General features: G+C 35.2%; 1 protein-coding gene across 49 annotated transcripts in view; it reads right to left on the bottom strand.

The window, feature by feature from the left end:
- ADGRL3 (adhesion G protein-coupled receptor L3) overlaps positions 1-26,355 on the bottom strand; it is an 808,546-nt gene that overhangs the window by 99,172 nt on the left and 683,019 nt on the right. For 42 of the 49 annotated variants that reach the window (XM_072748899.1, XM_072748903.1, XM_072748904.1 and 39 more), the window contains 4 exons: positions 18,687-18,870; positions 17,654-17,776; positions 11,906-12,114; positions 11,026-11,202 (listed from right to left, as the gene is read on the bottom strand). In XM_072748899.1, coding sequence (XP_072605000.1) covers positions 11,026-11,202; positions 11,906-12,114; positions 17,654-17,776; positions 18,687-18,870 — 693 coding nt within the window. The remainder of the gene's footprint in view (positions 1-11,025; positions 11,203-11,905; positions 12,115-17,653; positions 17,777-18,686; positions 18,871-26,355) is intronic. The other 7 variants (XM_072748906.1, XM_072748902.1, XM_072748895.1 and 4 more) reach the window with 1 other exon arrangement.

Genomic DNA, 26,355 nt, shown 5'->3' on the forward strand with positions numbered 1-26,355 from the left:
TTATTAAATATTAAGTATATTTTTGATCTGATGGTGCTGTTTCTCAGTGGGCTTTCTAAAAGGTTGATCACCCTAACTTTTGGCCAAATATTCCAGGCTCTTCACAACTTCACCAACACTGGAGAGAATCACAGATTTTTTCTTTTTCCCCTGTATCTCCTTTTCTGACCCAATTATACTAAGCTCCTTAAAATGGACAGAACCAAGCTTGTATGGGTAAAAATTTCTTAAAAATGTCCTTTCAGTGTAATGATTAAATCCAGCAGTTTTGTTAAAACAAAGTTTGCCGATGGTTATTCAGGAAACTTCCTAAATCCCATACAAAATGGGTAACACCTTTAAGATTGTTTCTTTTTTAATTTTTTTTATTTTTTAAGATTGTTTCCATTAAAACACACACATACACGATATTTTTGGAAGTAGTTCTTAAAAGGGGTTCATGATACGGAATGGCATAGCAGAACTGAAGTAGAGTGAAAGGAAATAATGGAACTGCCAGACTTGAATTACCCAGATAAGTTTATTGTTATATATGTACCATTCTTCTCCTAGAGTAATTTCCTTTGTCATAAGCAAAGATTAAATTTACCACATTAAGAAAGAAAAGTTATAAAATAGAAACAAATTAACTTAGGTTTAAAAGAGAAAGTAATTTTGCATAACTAGATTATGAAAACCATACAAATAGAAACTGCACCTAGGCCAAAGTATCTAAGAAAAACTTGGTAGATTCATTCTAAGAATATTCATTAGAGGCCTACTATGCTTCAGGTACTAAATAAAATAGTATGTATATATAAACACACACACATCTCATTTTTATTTCATTATTCCATTTTCATTTGATTTTCTTAACTAAAGTAATTTCAGGAAAAAGAAAAAGGGGATGGAAACTGGGCTTCCTTTTTTCCATTCATGAATAAATTTATTGGATTTTAAACAGAGTAGGGGTCTTCCAGATATAACCCTGGGGACAATTACCTGACATGCCTAGAGACAATAACTTGAGCTAACATTAAATCTTACAAAATTAACATCCTAAAATTTCTATGAATTGGTTATTTAAACCAGCAAGCAATCAACCAAAGAAAACCTTTAAGTAATGATGCTGACACTGTAAAATACACATAGTAAATTGATAGTCCTTTGAATGGAAAGACGGAAAATGGTTTTTAGTTCAGCCATATTTCTGTTCAAATGCTTTTAAAATTGTATTTATACAAGCAGACCTTAGAAAGCTACATAAATAACTGTTCTGGAAAATTTAGCCTAATTCCTCTAGAGTCCAGTCGAAGTCTAGCTTTATCACTTTATTTATTAGACACAATGGAATGAAATAAGCTAGGGAAAAAAACCTCAACAAAACAATCACTGAATAGCCTCAATGGTTATTTAAAAAAAAAAAGTGAAATTTTGTGATCTGGAACAAATAGAGTACAGTTAGTAAACATATCAACCAGTTCTTACTAAGAACAGTATAAGCAATTGAGGATATTTTTAGAACATTAGGATGGGAAAGGCTTTTATGCTTGGTTTCTTTGCTTGGTTGGTTGCAAATACTTTCTTAAGCATGGATAAATTGGGTAAGTGGAGCTATTATATTTAAATTAATTTAAAAAATTCCTTTAGTTAGTCAATGCTAAAAATTATCTCACTAATGAAGAGGAAATGCAATCAGTAAAAAAGTTATGTATTGATTGTTTTAGTATTTATTTATGATTGTACCTAAAATTTGGTAGTGCTGATATTGTAGGAATTTAATGTCCATATAACCAACATTTGGAAGACCTGGAGAGTTAAACGTAGTTATGATAACATTTTGCTGCAAATCTATTATTTGACAATTTTATTGTGGAAAAAAAGAATCTGGTACTTCAAAAAGTGAGACAAAGTACTTGGCTAAACTCTTCTCTTTTTTAGGGAAAACTTAGCTGTATAGCAATAGATAAATCATTACATTTTATTAGAAACAAAATTAAATATTTGGGCCTAGACAGTTAACCACCCCTAGAATCAAGAGCTCAAGGGCTTTGAGGACAAGTAAGCATATTGTGAATTGAAAAAAATACTTTTTTTCAGAAAATTTTACAACTCCCAACATGATTTTAGCAAATTTTGTTACTCAATCCCTAAAATAATCCTGAGATAATGTTAGAAAAAAATTATTTGTCTTATTTCACTGATTTAATAACAGGAACAGGGAATTCAGATGATTTGCCTGAGCACAAGAAGCACTTTCCCCAGAAACTGAAATCAGGGCCCTATGTCTCCCGATTTTTAATTTTTATTGTAATTTCTCCTCAGGTTATAAATTGGGGAAATGAATCATAATCATAATAATAATACCTATTGTGGTATTGTGGATTAAATGAGATAATGTATGTACACTTTAAAGAAATGATATTCTTTCTTATTATTACAGGACATGCCAGGCCCTTCTGAGAGGTGAAGTTCTCACCCAATCTCCACTTATTGGAGATAATATTATTATCAAGTAAATTTGATTACTTACTCTTTATAAAATATTTCAAACTGGAATTGCAGATGAGTCTCCAGATGCTATTTTTAACCAAGCTTATTTACTGAAGATGATAAAGAACCTAAATATTGTTAAGTGTAAGAATCTAAGCTGTGTGTGAGAAAAATCACAGGTTTCTTTCCGCTTAAATATTCCACTACCACCCAAAAATAAAAACAGTCAGAAAGACTGTTATTAATAATCTAAAAAGGGACGCCTCGGTGGCTCAGCAGTTGAGCATCTGCCTTGGCTCAGGGTGTGATCCCGGAGTCCCAGGATCGAGTCCCACATCGGGTTTCCCACACAGAGCCTGCTTCTCTCTCTGCTTGTGTCTACCTCTCTCTCTGTGTCTCTCATGAATGAATAAATAAAATCTTTTTAAAAAATACTCTAAAAATATAAGATTTAAAAAAAATAAAAATATAAGATTTACTGAAAAAAATGTACTTTAAAACTACAAAAATCCAGGCCTATTTTATGCTACTTCTATCCTGTCACTCTCATTTTGCTTAAATAGTTATGTGCCTTCATGCAGAGCATATTCCTTGAGCCATCAAGGTCGAATTAAGACTCATTCGACAGGCTCTCCCACAATGATAAGACATTTTTTACAAAATACTGATTTTGCTGATTACTTATCTGTGCTGTTAATTTAAACACAAGCTTTGCCTATCACAAAGACAACAGTCAACTATTTGAGAAACAAAGGGTAGACTGAACACATCACAATTTTAAAAATGAGATGAATTAAAGTTTTCAAATATGTTTCCACAGATTCTTCTTAACTACAACAAAGTTCATTGTCTTATTCAATGTTCCAATAAGGAGTCTTTGAATACAATGGAAAGGATACAGTATCTCCCACATGGTTTTCTTGCCAAAAACATTTAACCTGAATCTAATTATAAGAGAATAATCAGAAAACTGAAATTGTGAAATGTTCCAATAGGACAAATGACCTGGATTCTACCATGAAAGACAAAAACAGGTAGGAAAACTTCTACATTAAAGAAGGCTAAAGAGATATAGCAGCTAAAGGCAATGTGTGATTCTTGACTGGGTCCTGCATGAAAAAAATCAAAGGCTATAAAAGGACATTATTTGAATTATTGGAAAAAATTGTGTATGGATTCTATGCTATAGGATAATACTTAATGGTAAATTTCCTGTGTGTGTTAGTAACAGAGAGTATGTTCTTAAAACATGTTTGTGGAAAGATTTAGGAATTAAATATTATAAAGTCAGCACTTTACTTTTGAAAAATCAAATATGAGATAAATATATCTGCACATACATACACAGAAAAGTGGCAATCAAGTGTGTCAAAACTCAAATGTAAATTCAGAAAAATGGGTATATATTTCTGAATATACCATTCTTTCAACTTTTCAATAAAAGTTATATAAAAAAGAATTTATGAAAAAATAAAAGAATGTTTTTTAATGGTTTATTTTTCTTCAAATCCATAACTTCAGCTGTTCTCTCTCTATAAATAGCTAATTTTGGATATATTTCCTCCTTTCACAAACTTAAGAAATCTGACCACAGCTGGTTGCCAATTCTTCTCAAATGCATACACAAAAAAGTATCTTCCTTGCTATCTCTAGTTAGGTTACCTTTCCTCTCTTCCTCCATGTCCTATGCAGGGATAGAGGAAAGACAGAACTTTTTTTCCTCCTCTTCTAATAATTTCTGCTCTGTACAGTAACTGTATCAGAAGTTAAATAAAAAGATGTAGGCAATTAGTGATCCAGTGTTGACTGGGGGAAGTGATATGGAAGCTGCATTTTTCATTTCTTGTTGTTTATTCAAAGAAGCATTAGAGTTGAGGTCATGTGGTGCTCCAGGAACCACGGTGGTGGGAAGAAAATACTCCCTTCATGCTTGCTCACATTTTGAAATATCTCCTCAGCTTACTGCTCACAAGTAACATTGGAAATACTCTCTCTGCCCTAGGAAATTAAAAGATGTGTGTTTGCAAGTGTCTGATACAGAGCGAGGGGTGTGGGTCAGTGAGGAAGGTAATGCTATCATTCTTTTATTAACTAAAAGGGATATGTTGCCTTTTGGTGGGCTGGACAAAAAGGTAACCAACTCTAGAAAATCACAAATTGTTACAGGCTTAGATCTAAGTATGTTGGACTCTGGAAAAAGCACAGTAAACTGATTTCAAAGAATCTAAAAATTTAAAGAAATTAAAATAAACAGAGATAAGCTATCTTGCAAAATATGTATTTCTCAGAACAAAAATGAATCCACACTTTAAGGAAATATATAGATATCATTTAGGGTCTGGGCATGGCTGAAGTTTTCCTCTTAATAAATATATTTCAAACTGGTAGACGTAAAACATTTAATACATTACATATGTAACATATGCTCAAAGCTCTGCTGTGCTTTTCCATTGCTCTTTGAGTAAAACCTGTGCCCAACACGATTCCAATGGCCTTACAGTACCTTCCATTCTAGACCCTTTGACTTTTTCTGCTAATGTACCTTCTCTCTTACACTTTCCACTCCAAATATACTGTTCATAAAGTTCCTCAGACACATCAGAATCACCCTGGTTCAGGGTATTCTTGTTGCATCTGCCTGGAAGAGCCTTTTCCCCAGAGGATCTGCATGGCTGACTTTCTCACCTCTCTCTGCTCTTAACACTGCACTAGTGACTAATGAGAGAGGTAGCATGCTAGCAAATAAGTAATTACAAATTTTTATAAATCTATGAAGCAAATCTATCATAAAATGGTTCACTGAGAACTCCCAAGAATAATTCTTGGATCTAAATTGTTGTTAATTTTTAATATAAAGTTAATATCAAGATACTGTAATAAAATCTTGCATATTTGATCATTTTTGAAACCATTTTCTTTTTGAGGAATATTCCATATTTGGAGAGAATTCAATTTGTCAGTTTCTAGTATCTTTCCCTAAATAAATACTTAATTTAAAGTACTATATACCAGTTATGATTTTCAAGCTCTACCTCTCCCTCGATCCCACCATGCTATATATGGCAAAATTAAAAAAAAAAAAAAATGAGCATATAATTTGGCAATGTAAGTGTGCAACCTTAAGCATCATGCACTAAACATTTTATTTTTCACTAATAAAATCATTACTTAAACTCAAAATAGCTTTTCTTTTTAGAATTTAAAGAATTTTTTTTAAATTTTTAATTATTTTTCATTTTAAAAATATTTTATGCATTTATTTGACACAGAGAGAGAAAAGACAGAAAGATAGAGCATGCATGCACAAGGAGGGGTAACAGCAGGCAGAGGAAGAACGAAGCTCCCTAATGATCAAGGGGCTTGATCCCAGGATCCTGAAATCATGACTCGAGCCAAAGGCAGATGTTTAACCAACTGAGCTACCCATTCACTCCTAAAATTATTTTTTTACAAATAAGTACTTTCCTTCATGAGCAACTGCACAATCTTGCATTGTAAAACTATCTATTTTTTTTTCCAGCATAGGAAAAGTTTTGCTATAAAATATCTGACACACAGAATCTATGGTATGACATTAAAACTTTCTAAATTGTCACTGTTTGGAATCAATACTAAATAAAGAAATAAATAAAATGATTTCAAACAGCAAAATCAATGCTTATACCTGGACTGGAGTCAAGTGTGGGATAGGGGCAATAGGATATATTAAACTACAAAAACACAGAAATAGAAAGAGATGCGAGCATCAAAATAAGGAAAGTGAAGTCTTTTAAAAGGTAACAAAGGGAAGCCTGGGTGGGTCAGTCAGGTAAGTAGACTCTTCCTCCCCAGCCCCTCCCCCTACTCATGCTCTCTCAAATAAATAAATATATTTTAAAAATCTGTAAAAAAAAAAAAATCAGTGTCAAGTTGAACTGACAGGAAAAAGTGGTTTGCTTTTTTTCTTTTTTTAAAAATTATCTCCCAAAGAATTACAATTTTTTTTTAAAATTTTATTTATTTATTTATGATAGTCACACAGAGAGAGAGAGAGAAGCAGAGACACAGGCAGAGGGAGAAACAGGCTCCATGCACCGGGAGCCCGATGTGGGACTCAATCCCGGGCCTCCAGGATCGCGCCCTGGGCCAAAGGCAGGCGCCAAACCGCTGCGCCACCCAGGGATCCCAAAGAATTACAATTTGAGTAGAGGAAAGAGCTATAGGTGATATAAATGATCAACTCTTCTAAAGCATTTGTTACAATGCTTTACAAAATCACAGCAGAAATATTAATTAGTTTGAAACTTACACTCCCATAAACTAAAATACTCCTCCCATAAAGAGTGTTCACAAAAAGAATCCCTAGTAAGAGAAGAGAGACCATTGGATTTGATGTATTTAACATTCTGCTGAGCAACAGATAAATAAAACTGTAGGTGATCCACAATAATGGAAAAGTTTTAAAATACCATGGATACTATCTCAGTTTAGTATAAAATTATCTAATTTCTATAATGATTACTTTAAAAATAAATTTATCTATCTATCTATCTATTTATTTAGAGAGCCCGTATGCGCTCAAGCAGGGAGAGGGGCAAAAGGAGACAAGATTTCAAGCAGACACCCTGCTAAGCGGGGAGTCCAACATGGGGCTCAGTCTCACAAACCTGAGATCATGACCTGAGCCAAAATCAAGAGTCGGATGCGTAGCAGACTTGAGCCTTCCCAGCACCTCTGTAATGATTACTTTTGTGTCAAAAAGAGAAGACAGTCAAATGCTTCCTTAGACAATAAAAGTACAGTGAACTCAGAAGTAGCTAACCAGCAAAATTGCCACCTTAGTGTAGACGCATCCCTGCCTTCTTTAACCTGTCTAAATTGACCTACCTATTGTTGAAAAGAAAATGACAGGGCCAAAATGGCATCACTCAGGCCAAATCACCGAAGCCCAGTTCGGGGACTTAATACCTAATCTAATGGCAGTTTCAACCTCTCCCTGGAAATGTAAGTCTTAACCAGCCAGTCAGGAATATTCTAATAAGTACCAATGGGCTAATCTCTCACATGGGCCCTCTCCATCCCCCCAAAGAGGAGGTAATTTCACTTAAAAGACCCCCAGCCTTTCTTCCAGGGAAGGTGATCTTGCCTGAAATAATCCTTTCCTCTATTTTGCTAATAACTTCCTCATCCTACCCTCTCCAATAAAAACCTTCCATTTTGATAAATTACTGGAGTTCCCAACTACTGTTAGATGGGACACTGCCTGATTCATGAATCAATTAATAAATCCAACCAGATCTCCAAACATACTCATTTGAATTTTTCTTCTTTAAAATTAAGAAATCTCTCTTACTACTCCTTTCAAAAATCAGTCTTAGCCCTTCTCTCCCTTGATAAATTATAAATTCCCTGAGGTCAGGGAACTGTTTTGCCTTATTTATTCCTCACAGTATTTTGTGGTGGTGGAATAATATGAAATTTTAAACACAGTGGACAGAATGAGCACTTTGAGAAGGTGACAGTGAAAGAGAGTTAAAGGGGATGAGGAAGTTGGCTATGGTGGCTGTTTGGAGGGGTAGGAGGAAGGGGGACTTTCAAGTCTAATACCGAATGTGTTTGTGGAAAGGCAAGATAGGCTGTAGTGGTTGAAGTCAAGTGTGCCAGAGGAAGAGGAGAGGAGTAGGAAAGGAGATCCAAAGATGCTAAGGAGGCCAAGATTTGGGATTTGCTCTGATTAAGAGAAGTCATTCCAATTGGATCAAAGCTATGAAGTACCTGATTTGCATTTGAAAGGGATTGCAGAGCTGATTTCTGAGAATGAATCAGACTAGTGAGGAGGTCTGACTCACATTTCACAAGTACCCCTCTGGCAACTCTACTGAGAATAGATTTAGGAGAAGCAGGAAGGGAAGCAGAGACCAACTAAGGAGCTCTAACTAGAAAGTGAAGGACTAATGACAGTGGCTGTGACCTAGGTGGTAGTGATGACGATGCTGAGAATTTGTCAGATCCTTGATTTTGCAGCATATGCTGACAGGATTGGATGTACAACATGAGCAAGAAGAAACAAATCAAAAATGGTGAGAGCTTAGGGCCTGAGCATCCTGAAGGGCAATGCACCCTTCATGAACTAATAAGACTCAGGGGAGAGAATACCAGAAATGTGGTTCTAGAATTGAGACACTTATTAGAAGCCTCAGGGGAGAGAATACCAGAAATGTGGTTCTAGAAGTGAGGCACTTATTAGAAGCCTAAGTGGATAGGTACAACAAGCTAGCAGTTGAATCTATGAGTCTGGAGTTCAAAAATGGAGATAGGAATCTGGGCATCATGAGATGTTTAGAGCCATATGGCCATATGAGATCATCCAGGGACAAAGAACAGATAATGCCCATACTAGATCTAATTACACTTTGTGCCAGAGGAACGAGAAGTCACAGTGATGAGAGGAACCCACAAAGGAGGCTAAGAAGGACCAGCTGCAGAGGAAGGAAAGAAATAAGAGGGTGGGGTATACCCAAGGAAAGGTGAAAAAGGTGTTGCAGGAATGCAGTCAGTGCAAATTCTCCACACATTCATTGCCTTACTAAATACATCCTTCTTATCCTTCAGATTGGAACATTTTTTTTTTGGTAAGCCCTTTCGGAGCAAACCTGCCTTATTCGATGATCCTCCACTGCACTGCAACATCACAGTGTGTGTGTCTCAATTACAATACTCAAAAATGTCGTTAAAAGAAGGAAGGAAGTGCTCGATGGACAGCCGACATAGCTCAGATGGCAGCTAAGGGCGGCATGCGCAGTGCACAGGTAAGAGCCCAGAAGGAAGGCCTTATGCATCAGGGTACCACAGCTGAACAGCAACAGCTAGGAGATTACTCAGCTAACTCCTCTTGCTCCCCTTTCCAGCTCATCAAGCAAAACTAGCCAATATAATTCTGTGTCCTTTTTACGTTTTCCTGCAGGGTTAAAAAGTGACAACTAGCAAACAATAAATATCTACTCCAACGCTTTGCTGTATTTCTCACTGTGCCTGAATAGATGGGTGTTCTGTTTTACAAATTAGTTTAATGTAAGTTTAGTTACCGTGTTTCTTTTTGGACTTCTAGTATTGTTCAGTCTGCTTGTTTCCTGTTTTTCAAGTGCCTAAAACATGCTGTGAGATCTAAATGGGCCTGACTGGCAATTGCAAGAGACTGTGGTACAGAAAACCATGGCATCCATGCTGTGTGACTGACTGCTAAAGGGAAATACTGATTTGCATTTATTTTATCTCTTGTTGACATGCAATAATGGTCATAGCCAGGATTCTTGTATAATGGTTGAGTAGAGGGTACTATGCCATGCCAGCAACAACAACAACAACAAAAAAGATATTTTGTTGTTGTTTCAAATATGATCCATTTTTCTAAGTTTGAATTTTTTCCCTAAATGGAAAAATAGAATCCCAGACCCACACTAACACACTCCTGGTCGAAATCTAACATTTGTTAGTATAGCTAGTCTTGCAAAGCTACATCAATTTGTGATGCTCTGAGAAAATAGGGTATGTGGTCCTTTAAAGATCAAAATTTGAACTGTGCTGACACAACTGAGGTAATTTACTTTTAAGGTGCTAACAGGGTTTGGATTTGGCCTCCCTCTGGGTTACCTATGCTATCTCTAAATTCAACAGTGAGTGTCAAAGAAAATTTTGGATGAAATTATTTAGAAAAATGACATCAAGTAGATAAAACCTTTGCCACAGTTTTCACTTCTGAAAACATGTTGGAGAGTAATCCTTCCTCTGTTTTTATTGACATCAGGGAGATAAGAAGAGAATTTACAACCATTTAATTTCGTTACTAACCCATCAATCTCTATAACCAAGCTAATAAGGCTTTTGTGTTTCTCAAGCCTTTTGTATTTTTATGTCCTAAATATATCTGAAATCTAAGTCCTCCTCGTGCTCTCCCCCACCCATGGCAGCCAGACTCATGCCAGGAGGAGACTGAGCCAAATTAGCTGTGTTTCTGACTCTGGAAACTATCACTGGGATTTTCCCTTAGACTAGGGTTTTTTTGACTGGAGAAAACCCACTACATTATATTAGAATTTGCTAAGCCCTTTGCATTACCAGATGTTGTTTATTGTGCTAATGGCTACTTTGACAAGAGTCATTTTGGCAGTATTTAATTCTACCCATAGCTCCTTTGTCTTCAACCTACCAGACCCTGGTTCCTCACCCCACTGCACTGGCCTTTGGGTCCTCAGGTCCTACCTGGCTTTGTTCACGAGGTCTCATTTATTCATATGAAATAAGAGCAGGGGAGACTAAGGGGAATTTTTATAAGGACAGTTTAACTTTACAGGCTAACTTCAATTTTATAAACTATGTTGATAATAGAATAAAAAAAGGTTTCTTTGAATCAACCAGGAGGATATGAGTTGAACCATATCCCCAGAGAGTTTCTGAATAGAATTACTAAGAAGCTGGAAAACCTTTGAAGCAAGACTGGACTGTGGACTTAGGACTTTTCACAGTGGTATCCTGACCATATGCTTAGATACTTTTATAACATGGTATATATCTTACCTTAACTTCCACATGTGCCATCAGTACTGCAAAATTGGTTAGGTGGTTACAAGAGCATGTAGTGTGTGTTTTATTTGTTGTCAGGAGCCGACAGCCTTGTGTTGACCAATAACCTGTCATTGTGCGCTTGGAATAGCTCCAAAATGAACAGTTAGGGTTGAAATTCTCCTCAGACTGCTAAAAGGGGAAAAAAAAAAATCAATAAAGCCAATAAGTACTTTATGATCACCTATATTAGATAGGTATTTTCTTTATATCTAACACAACTTCATACTCTATTACAACTTTTGTGGAGATGTATACCAGTGCTTTTATCTTAAGTGGGCTTCATTAAGCCTGAGCAAATTTGAATAGATGTTGTTTATTTCCTCTGATTAGAGATGAATTTACTTTTTAAAAATTTAATATTAATGGAATACTAGTATCGATATCTCAGAATGACTTCAACTAATTTCAAAGTAAAGTACATTATAAAGGATTTAATAAAGCAATTTCTGAGAAGATGGTCTTTAGAAATCTTTGTTCAATTTATGATACAATCTTTGTACATACATAAAGATATGTCTATGCACAAACACATAATTACTTGTAACATCATATGTGAAGCCATGTCCAATTTCACTAAATATGTTGCTAACTCTTTTAATTATGGAGACACGTTTATAAATATACCTACAAATATTTTATCAGAAGCATTTATAAATTCAAGAATTATTCTCACTCATCTTAGAAAAAAAAATCACCACTATCATTCTATAGATAATGAATTGCTATCTGTCAAATAATAGGAAAAAACTAAAGAAAGTTAATACACTTCATGATTGTGCTATAACAAATATAGATAATGTGAACAAATAAACTTAACATGCCATTTTCTTACCTTAATATGTTTAACGGTGAACACCACAGGATCAGCTAAATAAACCTTATTGCTGAACTCTTTGTTTATTGCTGCGGTAATAACAGGGGAATTGACAATAACAGAATGATTGGTGGACATAGCCTCTGTTCCCAACTTCATGCTGGCATTCTCCGTGGACAAATAAGGACCCAAGTTATTGTACAGGACAAAGGCCACTCTGATCTCTCCTGAAATAAATATAAATATGAATTATAGGTTGGGAAGAAAATCTCATTATTCTGTACATTCCACTTAATTTAGATAGTTCTAATTAAGTTCTAATCAAATCCATACAGTATATAATCACAACAAAATTAAGCATTCATTTTTACCAAAGTGCCAACTCATTCATGAGAAATGGAATGTCAAGTGATGCTGAATAAAGTACATATCAATATTTTAAGAAATGAATGTCAACCCTATCTCACTCTGTACTCAAAAGTTAAAGACAGATCATAGATCTAAACATAAAAACCAGAACCATAAAGTTTCTAGATCAAAATATAGAATCTCTATGATCTTGGAGTAGGCAAGAATGACATGGATAGGACCAAAAAGACACTGACTATAAAAGAAAAAAAAAACGGTAAACTGTGCTTTGTCAAAATTAAAAATGTATCTATCAAAATATAGCATTAACAATAATATATATGAGACACGTCTATATATAGCAGTTCTACTAATCAATAAGAAAAAAATGCATGAAAATAGCAAAAGACATAAACACATACTTTAGAAAAAATATATATGAAAGGCTAATAGAAACATGAAAATTTTTCAGCATCACTAGTAATTAGGGAAAAATGAAAAATCACACTGAGATATCATTTCATACCCACTAGAATTTATAATATCAAAATGACTGGTCACACTAATATTGATAAAGCCGTGGAACAGCTAGAGCTCCTATACACCAATGGTGGAAATGTAAAATAGTTCAACTATTGGGAAAAATGGTGATTTCTTATAAAGTTAAGCATATCTATATTTCCTAGATAAGTGAAAATGGGTATCTGCAAAGGGGAAACAAAAAACAAAACAAAATAAGCTTGTTTTGTTTATTTGTCATCCTTGTTTATAAGGATGTTAATATCGTCCTTATTCATAATATTCCTTGAAGGGAAACAACTAAAAAATCTACCAATAGACAAAGTATGGCATACGAATATAATGGAATATACTATGCCTCACTAAAGAACTACTGAGAGCAAAAAATAAACTATTATAGTATGATGACAAATCCCAAAAATACTATGTTCAGTGGAAAAATTCAGACAGAAAAGGGTACACACTATATGATTCCAGTTATATGATGTCTACAAACACGTAAAATTTGTCTATAGAGATAGTAATGAGAGTAATTTCATCAGATAGGGAGAGGAGGTAAGAAGACCGGGAGGGGTCACAATTTCTGGGTAATAGAAGAGATTTATGTCTTACTTTGTGTAGTATCACAGAGGAATGTTCGTCAAATTCATCAAGCTCGTTATTAAGCTATGTGCATTTTATTGTATGTAAGTCATATCTCAGTTGTAATCAAAAGTAAAAACAATTATTCAAAAATCCTTATCTGTCTTAAAACTCAATTACTATGTTCTTTGATAGTCACTTTCTCCATACATCCTTCCACCGTTTTTTTTCTCTTATGATTATCTCTTATGTGCAATCTTCTATACAATTAACCTTCTTTTAACATGCTATCAACCATATTTTCTTTCTTACAATACACCAACCCCTGTGTCTTACTTCCGATATGAATTCATATCGGCTCACAAGCAGTGTCCTGACTACTGTGGTTACTAAGATGAGGAAGTCGTTATTCCTGAATCTCAGAGTCACATGGAAATAAAAAGATAAAAAAAAACAAAGAAATTTTAATATATTTCTTTTGAGGAGCACATCTAAACTGTGCTCCCATATTTGGAAAATTCACTACTATCAGGGATTTATGGACACAAAATGGACATATATTTGCTTCCCCAGCCTGTCTTGCAAAGAGGTTACTCTGGGCACCTCAGTTAGATGCCTCCCATTGGATGCATTAGACTCTGACCTCAGATGAGAAGCTTGTGACACAGAAGCAGGGGGTGGTGCAGCAGTAGCCGCCTCCACTTGTGTTTCACCTGTGGCAGCAGTGACATCTCACAGCAATGATTCTGTGTGATGATAAAGGCTGCTGTCAGCTTCCTGGCTCTTGTTTTCTGAGCCTGATTCTCCAGGCTTCTCAGTAGTTCTATGAGATATCCATCGTCCTTTCAGTAATTCAGTAGAGTGATTATAATTATAATAAGAGCTACCTAAAGGAAAGGGGCATTCTAAAATTTTTTTTTTAATTTTATTTATTTATGATAGGCACACAGTGAGAGAGAGAGAGAGGCAGAGACATAGGCAGAGGGAGAAGCAGGCTCCATGCACCGGGAGCCCGACGTGGGATTCGATCCCGGGTCTCCAGGATCGCGCTCTGGGCCAAAGGCAGGCGCCAAACCGCTGCGCCACCCAGGGATCCCGGAAAGGGGCATTCTAAAGCTTCCAACCCACATCTGTTAACACAGTACTGAGCAAACAATAGTAATTCACTAACTACTTCTTGTGTGTTACAACACAGCATTTCATTTTAGTTCTTTTCTCTAGATTTAATATGAAAATACTAAATTTTGGAAGGCTAAACTTAACATTTTTTCCCCTTTCTGGTTGACAGCAACAACTTTTATTCTGTTTGATAACTGACTGATAATTCCTACCAATTTCCACCTATGGGACAGTGTCTCCTTGACATCCCCCCTTGTTTTATCAATACATTTTAGTCACGTATAATTGTTATATATTCTGCAATGCAAAAGTAATGCTTAAATGTGACCTAAAACACACACACTACTTTAATAAATAAAATAAATGAACACAAAACATAGTATGACTAATATAGCCATATTTTAATTGCCATTAGCTGTGTACCTGAAAGGTCATATATTTGTTTGATAAATTCTTAGAAAGTTTATGCATATGCCAGGCACAAGGGTTATACCAGTAAACAAGTAAGAAAAAGTCCCCCTGCTCTCATGAGCTTACCACCTAGAAGGAAAGTCAGGTAACAAGCAGGCCACTTAAAAATAATAATTATAGTATGAATAACCGCCATGAAGAATCATTGGCATAAAATGGCTAGTGGGAAAATAGCAATTGAGAAAGAATGATGTACCTTCAGGGAGACAGAGGAAAACTTCTCTTCCTGAAGAGGTAAGATTTATACTGAACAGAGAATGACATAGAAGCTTCTATGTAAAGAACTGTAAAAATTGCATTCCACGAAGAAAACAAAAATCTGATACAGAAACACTCTTGGTGTATTCAAGGAACAGAATCAAGACAAGACCAGAGAGAATCCTTGTGCACTGTTGATGGGAATGTAAATTGGTGCAGCCACTGTGGAAAACATTTTGGAGGTCCCCCAAAAATTAAAAATAGAACTACCACATGATCCAGTAATTCCACTTCTGAGTTTTTATCTGAAGAAAACAAGAACATTAACTCAAAAAAGATCCCTGTACTCTATGTTCATTGCAGCATTATTTACAAGAGCTAAGACATGTAAACAACTCAAGTGTCCACTGATGAATGGACAAATAAAGAAAAGGGAATATTATGCAACCATTAAGAAAGAATGATATCTTGACATTTATGATAACATGGATGGACCTTGAGGGCATTATGCTAAGTGAAATATGTCAGACAGGGAAAGACAAATATTGTATGACCTCACTTATATGTGGAATCCAAAAAAAAAAATAAAAATAAAACAAACTAAATTCATAGATATAGAGAACAAACTGATGGTTGCCACAGGCAGGGGGTGGTGGGAAAATGGCAAAATTTTTGGCAAAATGGGTGAAAATGGTGAAAAGGCAAAAAGTACAAACTTCTAGTTATAAAATAAATGTCATAGGATGTAACATATAGCATAGTGACTACAGTTAATAATGCTGTAATGGATATTTTGAAAGTTGCTAAGAGAGTAAATCTTAAAAGTTCTCATCATAAGAAAAATTATAACTCTATGTGGTGATAAATTTTAACTAGACCTATTGTGGTGATCATTTTACAATACATACAAATACTGAATCTTTACATTGTATACCTGAAACTAATATAAAGTTAGATGTCACATATATCTCATTAAAAATGAAAAAGAATCCAGACTAAACTTTTGGGATCATTGTGGGCATGATAACAATGGACAGGAAATGGGGCAGACATGAGGCAGGAAAGAAGTGAACAAGCACATGGTGGCCAGTGACACCACCTGATTTCATTTTACGTGCCATTGAACACAAACTGGTCAGATTAACATTTCGGGAAGAACTCTTTGTCAACAGGATATTCTGTTGGGAGGCAGAAACAGTGGACAGAGGGAAATCAGTTGGAAAGCTAACGCAGAAATATGATTTTGCTTCTTAGAAAATCTTATTGCTGCCTGAAAAATTCACATAGTCAAATTAGCAATATAATGACTTATAAGGTCAGTCTTGTAAGATTTCCAACGCTTAAAAAGAATTTTGTTCTGTTGACAACAGTCTTAATTTGTTTTTCTTGGTATCATACAACAGGATCTTCTTTCTTTAAAACTATTCACCCTCCACTATGATATGCCACCTTTGAGTTGGTTGCTACAACCTGAGGGCATCTTCCCATCCCCTAACAGGTCAAAGGATCTCATTTAGTTGGCAAAAGTATGTTTTTAAAAATTTGGTACTAGTGACACTGGAGACACATTTTCTCCATGAGTTTATTTAATTCTCATTATATTCAGTGAATTTAATCTTGTATCCAATTGACCTGAACTGACCAGTTCTTTTTCCCTAATCATCTTCTCACATTGAAATTTTCCATATGCTTTGCAAAGAAAACTCATAGAAACACATTCAAAAATAAGTGAATAAGAAAAAAAAAAGATCATTTAATTTTAAAATTAGAAGTACTCAATAAGGGGATCCCTGGGTGGCTCTGCAGTTTGGTGCCTGCCTTTGGCCCAGGGCGTGGTCCTGGAGTCTCAGGATCGAGTCCACATTGGGCTCCTGCATGGAGCCTGCTTCTCCCTCTGCCTGTGCTTCTGCACCTCCCCCCCTCCCCCGTGTCTCTAATAAATAAATAAATAAAATCTTTTAAAATAAAAAAAAAAGTACTCAATAAGTAAGTAAAATCTTAAAAAGGGGAGGGGAGTGTCTGGGTGGCTCAGTCATTTGAGCATCTGCCTTCGAAGCTCAAGTCATGATGTCACCGTCCTGGGATCGAGCCCCACATCAGGCTCCCTGCTCATGGGGAGCCTGCTTCTCTCTGTTCTCCCTGCTTCTGCTCTCTCTCTCTCTCAAATAAATAAATAAAATCTTAAAATTAGAAGTAAAATTCTCATTAAAATTTTTGAAACTCAATCTGTCAACTCCTTTCAAGAAAAAAGTCAGATATCTGTATTTTGTTGTTCATTAATTCCTCTCAGATTTAAGCTTCTGACATTGTACAGAACAATTTTCAAATGTGCCTGAGAATTTTGTAGACCTAATATATTGTGATGTTGTTGGCACATAAGATAGGAAAGAGAAGGAAGAGGAAGAGGAGAGCTAGAACAGTTGAATGAGAGGAGAGCTCTTGGATAGCAGGTCTAAAATCCCAAGCCAAAAAACAAGTCATTGATGAGAATTCAATCTCACCATGCTTAGCAAATAAACTCTAACCTACCATTTCGGCCATTCTGTTTTAATGTATTGGCAGATAGTTGGATGGTGCTTCCGTGACCCATGTTTTCTGGAAATTTTAGGTCTTCTAAGTTTCCTTCTGTACTCAGCCTTGCGACTTCCAATTCTGTTAATGGCAAAGAGTTATCAGTGTTCATTGAGAAACACAACCCGAGTTCCTAAAGCATTTAAATATTTCTGAAATCAAAACACTGGAATTATTGTTATACTAATTATTAGTAGTCAAAATTTATAGTAGTTCAACGCTTTATTTTGAAAGTATTTCTTCAAAATAAGGCAAATAAAAATTGTTAAAATCAGGTAAATAAGAATACAAATGTATCCATTATAAAGCCTAAAATTAAAAAAAATCAAACTCAAAGGCTTATACTCTGTCATTTACTTTAAATTTATTTTCAAAATATTATCTTCGTGAATTAAGTAAAAGTCTCTTTATAATCTGGAGCTGCACTATCATATCGATATTATCTATCTTTAAATCTAATAAGTTTGAAAGAGCTTTATCAAATCTTCTGAAATAAAACTGTCAGCTATATCCTTATGCACAATAAAAATAGATTTATACTCCTCATGAGCCAATAACACAATTACAAAAAATTGTTTTATCACCTTCACTTAAATGACTGATTTCTTTATAGTACATAATTCAGACATTCTTACTATAACTGAAGTGACCTGTAAGCACTGTGTTAGGAGGATAAAATTTTAGATAGTACAATGCAATACATAGTTACATACAGACATAAAAACTAACTAACTTGTGGATCTCACTGTGAGTGATCTCAGGCTCAGATATCCAATATTGGAATGTCTTATGGAGGATAACATACATGATTACGAGGACCCTCTTAAGCCAGTGGCAGGTGATTTCCTATATAATTATAGAAAAAAATCATTTATCTCCACTGAAATAAAAATCACTCATAATATCTGTGCTACCATATATATATTTTTTTCTTTTCTCTCTTCTGCTGTACAAGGGTCTCTGGCTCTTCTGTATAACAAAGGCCACTTACGAATATTGTCTGTGTTCTCCCTGACAATGTCAGTCTTCAAAAGGTTATCAGCCAGCACAAAAGCACTTTCCTCCACAGTGTCAAGCAACATGGTGGCTGCACGTAGTTGATCGCTTGTAGTCAGGTCTCTCCACGCATTTGAGGCTTGTGGCTGAAGGAGGTTGTTAACTGTCTCGACCATTGCCTACAAGAGGATGAACAGAATGACAGAGGTCTCTAGTGAACTCACAGAGCTGTCAGAAATCCAGGTGTACATGTTGCTCAGCAAGCAAGGATCAGCGGTGTGCATGAGTTCAGTATTGTCCCAGCCTCCCCTGTGACATGCTGCAGCAGAAGCATTCATTATTTTGTTCTGTTAAAACCCTAGCTGAGACTGCAAGGCAAGAGAAAAACCAGCTTTTGTTTTGAAGGACAACAAATAGATCCATGCTTGCTTCTTAGAATCAATAGCAATGGCTTCAATAAGACTATAATCACATAATTAAATTATTTGGCTGGGGAACTGTTGGCAAGTAATTTAAACCAACACTTTTATCAAATCACCCACAAAAATGATTTTTCCCTAGTATCACCATAAAACTAAATGCTGAATACAACAGAGATTAAAGGGGTGACTATAGACAGGATGATACAAGAATTTGTTGCCTATAGATAGGTTGAGGACCCACTGAGCAAACCATTTTTTTTTCCTTAGCCAGCTGGTAAAATGTCAGAATGGGAAAAATATCAAAGCATACACACTCCTAGGGGCTTTGGATATGTTATGTGCGGAGAAAAACCTTCTCCGTGCTGTTTACTATTAGGGAGGGCAATAAATAGTCAGAACTTGGCTACCTGTGGCCCTCAGGTGTTTTTCCTTTAAAAAATCAGCAGTAGGTACATAGAGAGATAAAGATCTACAGTTCTCATGGCTTCATCCAAAAGAATCATCTCCCTAGTTACAATTTATATATTTCCCATGGTTAGCTTTACGCTCTAGGTTACAAAGAAAAAAAAAAAAACAGTTCTCCCAATAAGGTCTCTTTACTGCTTCATTCAAACAGAGAATTACAAAATAGAAAAATACAACACCTGCAGTTTTCAAAGTGATCATCCCTGAACCCGTTGATTATGAAATATGCATCTAATCGAGAAACAGATTTGAATAAATAGCCGACACAGGCACTTTCTGGGCAGTGCATGGGCGTTTTAAAACAAGACTCATATTATTGACACGTTGGCAGAAGGATTGGGAGAGACTGAAGAAATACCCATTACACTGCAGTGTTTTCTTCTGGCTGGTGTTTTCATAGTAACCAACTAACAACTGTTAAAAATTCAGCTTCATAATGAAACACCTTGGCTGCCAATTAACACCAGCTTCAAAAACTAATTTGCCTTTTGATAAGAGTTGTTTTTTCTTGATATTTTTCCCAGCTACTCCAAATTCTGGCCAAAAATCAACATCAATGGACTTGTATGGAAAATAGTCCTATACTTGCAACTTGAGTACTTTGCATCATTTACACACACACAAACAAACAGCAAACAAAAAAACACCAAAAAATCTCTCATGAGTTTAATAACTGGGTGTTTTCCCATAGTGGGCTTAGTTCCGCCATGTGTTCTGAGTTTAAAGCATGACCCAGAAGCCAGACAAAAGCATTTCCGAGCACAACAAAATGATTTGCTTTCCAGGAAGTTCTTTATAGGGATAATGCCAACAGGATATGCCAAAAAGGAGGTGCCACACTGGAAACAAATGAACAAAACAAGTTTAGGTATTTTCAGAAGCCAGAGAACATGGACCTTTTAAGTGCAAAGAAATATTCTTTCTGCGATTAGATGATCCTCTGAATTCATTAGAAATGCTCTGAAAATCCCACATGCAAGAGAAATGATGCCTGTTTTTTTAGAGACAGCCGTTGTAACATTAGTTAAGAATCTTAAACCGATGAATTTAAACCTGACCTCAGAGAAAATTTTATTGGGGATAATACAATAATTCTGCTCTGCTCTTTACTGTTTCTACTTTTTTTTTTTTTAATTTAAGAAATGCAAAAGAAAGAAGAAAGAGAAAAAACAAAAATAAACAACTATGGTCAACTCTGAGAAGGTTCTTAAAAGCCACCTGTTTACAACAGACTGTTCTAAGTAAAATAACACATTTGAATTGGTAACTAACGAATTGAAGGCACCCCTTTTTAAATCATCTTAGTTTTGCATCCGAAAATGTATGTGGTGCAATATTTTATCATAGTCATAAATTTTAAGCACATTTACAACAATTGCACTTTCCAAATGAATCATAATCTTTAAAGAAGTTTTCTATTAAAGTCCAAATGATTTCCAAGTTTATTATAGAAATGACAGACATAATAATACATGGTCCTAAAACCTGGATGGGTTAAGGCAGAAATCCAATATTTATTTATTCTTTAAAAAGCACTTGTCGTGATGGCTTAAGTATAAATGTAAGGGAATTTCAGCACAAGGGCTGAAGACAGAATTCTGTAGTGCTAAAATCAGAGTATGGGATTTGGAACATCTGCTAAGTGTGGACCTGGACTGTGCCACTCTCTAGATGTATGATGTTGGGCAAGTTACTTAACTGCGTTTCATCTGTAAATCTGAGACGATGGTATAAGCGTTTTATATTGCGTGGCAATATAAATGCATTTATGTTGCCTGCCTCAAAATAGGTGTTTAAGGTGTAATCTTATGTTGATTTGCATTGGATAGCGAAGTCCAGCTAGGGAAGAAGAGAGGTCTTCAGTCAATGAAGCACACACACATCATTGGTGGTAATTACAAAACATTAGCTCTGAAGTGAGAGCCGCAAGGACTAACTTCTGCAATGTAATGTTCAGAAATAAACCTGTTTTACAACTTAACTACTAAGACTATATCACCTGAATCTTTGAGGATTAGGACAGTACAGGAGCATGTATATTAAATAATTCATAATGTATGTTTTAGAGGTTTGAGAAAACTGACCGGTTTTCTACTACTGAGACAGCATGGCCAAGTCAATCCTAATAGCTTTATAATTAATGCGGTTTGCTTAAACTTTCCAAATTTGCTGACATGTCCCTGTTACCAGTTGAATGAGGTCAATTAAGTAGTCCCACTCTCTAACGACAAAAGAATATCTCTATTTTGTTTTCTTTGTACATTTTTGCATTTGTTTGTTTTACCCACAAATGATGACATCTGGTCATTATGTATGTGTGTGTGGTTTTCATTTTTCTTTTTGTCAAACAAGTTATTTGCATTCCTTTCTTAGTTCGACAGCATCTCTTTAAAGACAAGTTGATTTTCATTTTATTTGGTTACAAGGAAATGAGCTTAACTATGCTTAGAACCAAAGTTGAACAGGGAATATACAATGAATTGGACTAAAGTGAGGCAGTTGGTCCAACAGCTCTCACTGATTCTCTTTTTCTGCTATAAATATTTTTCCGATCTAAAATTTACATGATAAAGTTGGAAGAAAATACACTTGGTCCCGTATTTACATTAAAAAAGTGCTTTGATCCCTGAGGAAAAAAACAACAAAAATCACTTAATGGTTTGGATGCATACAGACTGAAATAATCTATATTTCTGAAAAGTGAATATAATCACCAATGTCCTTGTGAGAAACTAAATGTCAACTCACTTTATTATCTTTTTCAAAACACTAGAAACTGAATAGGAGATGGCGTTGGAAATTTGCATTCTAGTTGTCACTAAATTTCAGTGCATCTTTGGACATACTTATGTTTTCTAACCAATCGACAAAGTGGGAACTACACAAGAAAATAAATTTCATTAGGTGTCAATTTGGGGGTAGTCAGGGGCATTCTGCTATTCGATATCACTCTTTATATAGTTAATCGCTAGACTCTAAAGTGACTTTTGACTATTTCTAAAAATCAAATGTATAAAGTGTAAAAGTGTAAAAGTCACTTGGATTCATACCAGGATCATGAGCGTATCATATCCTTCTGGACATATATTTGCATTACAAAACTTTATTGGACCTCTTATCATAAAATTCATTGGTGGTAGGACTAGTGAATTTAGGCAAATTCATTTTACTAGTTTTACTTGTAGCATATAGTTATAGTATGTTATTAAAAGATATTATAAAGTATATAATCATACTATTTCAAAAGGGAGGACTTACTTCTTTGCTATAACTACTGTGAAAATTTGGGGGGACACCAGCTATTTATTTCTCTAGTAACATCTTTGTCTTTATTCCAAGAGTATATGCTTGTGAAATACTTAGGATCAATGATGAGAGATCTATTTTTTAAAAGATTGTATTCATGAGAGACACAGAGAGAGAGAGAGAGAGGAGCAGAGACACAGGCAGAGGGAGAAGCAGGCTCCATGCAGGGAGCCTGATGTAGGGACTCAATCCCGGATCTCCAGCATCATGCCCTGGGCCAAAAGCAGATGACTGCTGAGCCACCGAGGGATCCCAGATGAGAGATCTATTAATGTCACCTAGGTGAACCGTAAATCTTAAACTAGCTAAGTAAAATCACCTGGAGAATTTAGTTACTCCTCCTTCCTTACTTGAAAATCATTAAAGACCCAAATAGAATGAATGCTTGTGAAAAGGTATGTAACTTTACCATCACTGCGTTTTTCTGAAGATAGGTTTTCTAATCATAAGCCATTCAGGTTTTAGCTCAGGTACAAAAATGGTCTTAGATTATCAGCATAGCTAGGAAGAATGCCCCCACCCTTAACTCTGTTTACTGTTTTGTTTTCTTTGTATCACATGTCATTGTATAAAGTACCTAAAATATGTATTTATCTACATGGCTATCTCAGATCTCACACTCAAAAAATTTATGTTTCATGAGGGGGCAACTCTGTGTCATTTATACGTGCCCAAAACTCTGCCTGGCATATATGTGTTCAATGACTCTGCTGAATGATTGCCATCTAATGAAGATTCATACTTCAGTGAGTCATCTCCATTTTCATGACAGCAGGGAAAAAAAAATCTCTGAAAGTACTGGTTTTAGAAGAGCAAAGAATATGTATGTACAAATGGAAAAAAAAAACTAGTAACTGTCAATATCTGAATCATTATCATTTAGAGATTCACTGCCATAATAGGTTCCTATTTTCGTACTTAAAAACCTTGACTAGAACTATCCACACTTATGGTCTGGCTCTCTCACTAGATTACTATGTTCTCAGGGGAGAGACCATGTTCACTGGTGTTTTCCCAGAGTCCATTTTACTGCCTTGAGACAGTTTAGGTACTCAAAAAATGTTCATTAGGCAAAGATCACCTACCTTTACTATCAAATCATTAATGACTTTATATGTAATAGAAATGAAAATGTCTGTAATAAAACACATAAAATAAATAAAAACATCTGTAATGTAATAAAATGAAAACATCTAGTTTTATAACTTTTTTCCATGTCTCCCAAGAGGTGTTCTGAGAGAATAAAGTGCTCAGTTATCACAGGGTTTGGCACGGAGACAGGCTGAATTACAGGGAATTAAGAAGACAATCAGAGTTCAAAAGGAGAAAAGCAGAACCACGGGCTATTGTAGTAAATGCAAACCACTAGGCATAACAATAATATATTCTACAAAAAGCTTTCCAAAATGTTTTTAAGTGTACCAAAGCCCACTTTCAATGCAATTCAATGAGGTCCTATTAAGTATGTATGATATGCAAAGAACTAGGGAAGTCACTGTTGGAGGAGGTGAGGAAAGAGAAGAAAAACAGAGTCAGCCTTCAATTTGTCTACACTCCAAGGCAGAAGGTAAGAACAAAATAGAGCTAAAAACTCACAGCATATGGGACAAAAAGTAAATGAATTCTTACAGAGAAAGATCAAGAAAAGATCCCAGAAGGTGTGTAATTTTGAGTTAGACACTAAAAGATGAATATACTTTCCTTGATTATGATGAGGATACTTAAGGCAAAAGGACACAATAAGCAAGGTTACCGCTAACACAAAACAAAGCAGGTTCTAAGGCAAGGAATGTAATTGGGTTTGGGATGAGGAGAGTGTGTAGTGCATGGAAAGAGAGTGTTAAAAGAAGAGTATGGGGATGCTTGGGGAGCTCAGCAGTTGGGTGTCTGCCTTCCGCTCAGGGCGTGATCCTGGAATATCAGGATTGAGTACCACATCGAGCTCCCTGCATGGAGCCTGCTTCCCCCTCTGCCTATATCTCTCTGCTTCTTTCTCTCTCTCTCTCACTCTCTCTGTCTCTCATGAATAAATAAATAAAATCTTAAAAAAAAAAAAAAAGATGAGTATGGTGGGAGAAGTAGTAAGTAGCAGTCAGATCTTAGAAGATCTTCAGTATGATAGAAGTTTGGGTTATTATATACCCAAATATATATGTATATATTATATATAATATATCATATTATATACCATATATATGTATATGTATATATGTAATATTATAGTATATCGTATGTAATATATAATACATGATTACATATATAATATAGTTGACACTAATTTATAATTTGAAAAGATAAAACAACTTTTCTTTAATTCCTCCTTTTTGATTTCTTGATATGAAGGTTATCAGTTGAGAATAAAGTAAAATGGAACAAAAGCTTAAAACTGTTACTGAATAGGGCACATTGTACTCTAACATACATTTATATATAGATTCAAATCAAAATTTTAAAGATCAAATGTTAGAGGAGTCTTCCAAACAGTTTTGAACTTACTGTTTTTTGTTCTTTTTTAAATTAGAAGTCAAGTTCAGGGACTGATATTTACACATCTGATCAATAACCTAAAGTTCTTTTTATAATCACTGTCATTTAATGTTATTAAGCATATAAAAACTACTAATCTCTGGACTCCCTTTTATATTACAGTGAAGTGTTGGCATTTTCAAGTCTTAATTAAAATTAGATTATATAACACAACTGACCTTAATATAGTGATAAGAGGCCTGAACAGTAGTACAAGATGAAACTAAAATTTCATAGAAAAGATTCTGCCTCTTTAAGAGATCCCTTGTTGCTTAAAAAAATGTACTGTTTTTAGCAAACTGCAATTTATTGTACTATTTAAAAAATCTCAATTAGAATTAAATGATTGAATGCTGTCAAATAAATCTATATTGAGTTACAGGAATTAAATAGAGCTATAAACTGGACTTAAACTTCTTGCTAACTCAACAGTTATTCAACAAATATTAACTAAGTACTGGGTGAGGCAAGAAAGACAGATACTTTCCTGTCCTTAAAAGTGATGACAATATGGTAATGCCAGACTATTAAACAAGTAGAAACATGGCAAACATTATGATAGTGGCAACACAGGGTTTAAGCGCTGTATTGAAAAGGCTCCATGAAGTAAAATTTCAAGCTCAAATTCAATATTGACCAATCAGACAAAACAGACACCTCCAAGGAACTGACAAGATTTCCCATGGCAGAGCAGAGTGCCAGTGGTTCAGTGGCAGGAAAGTGAGTGAAGGCTAGTTTCCAAAAAAGTTTGCATAACATGTTTGATATGTACGATTCTTCCTAAAAGCAGCAAGAAGTCCATGAAAAAGTAGAGGAGTGATATAAATTATAATGGCTGATACTTATTGAGTATTGGAGGTGGTGCAGTCAGTTAAGCACCTGACTCTTGGTTTCTGCTCAGGTCATGATCTCAGGGTTGTGAGACTGAGCCCCCCACAGCAGGCC

Source organism: Vulpes vulpes, chromosome 2 (genome assembly GCF_048418805.1).
Source record: "Vulpes vulpes isolate BD-2025 chromosome 2, VulVul3, whole genome shotgun sequence".
NCBI classification, from domain to species: Eukaryota; Metazoa; Chordata; class Mammalia; order Carnivora; family Canidae; genus Vulpes; species Vulpes vulpes.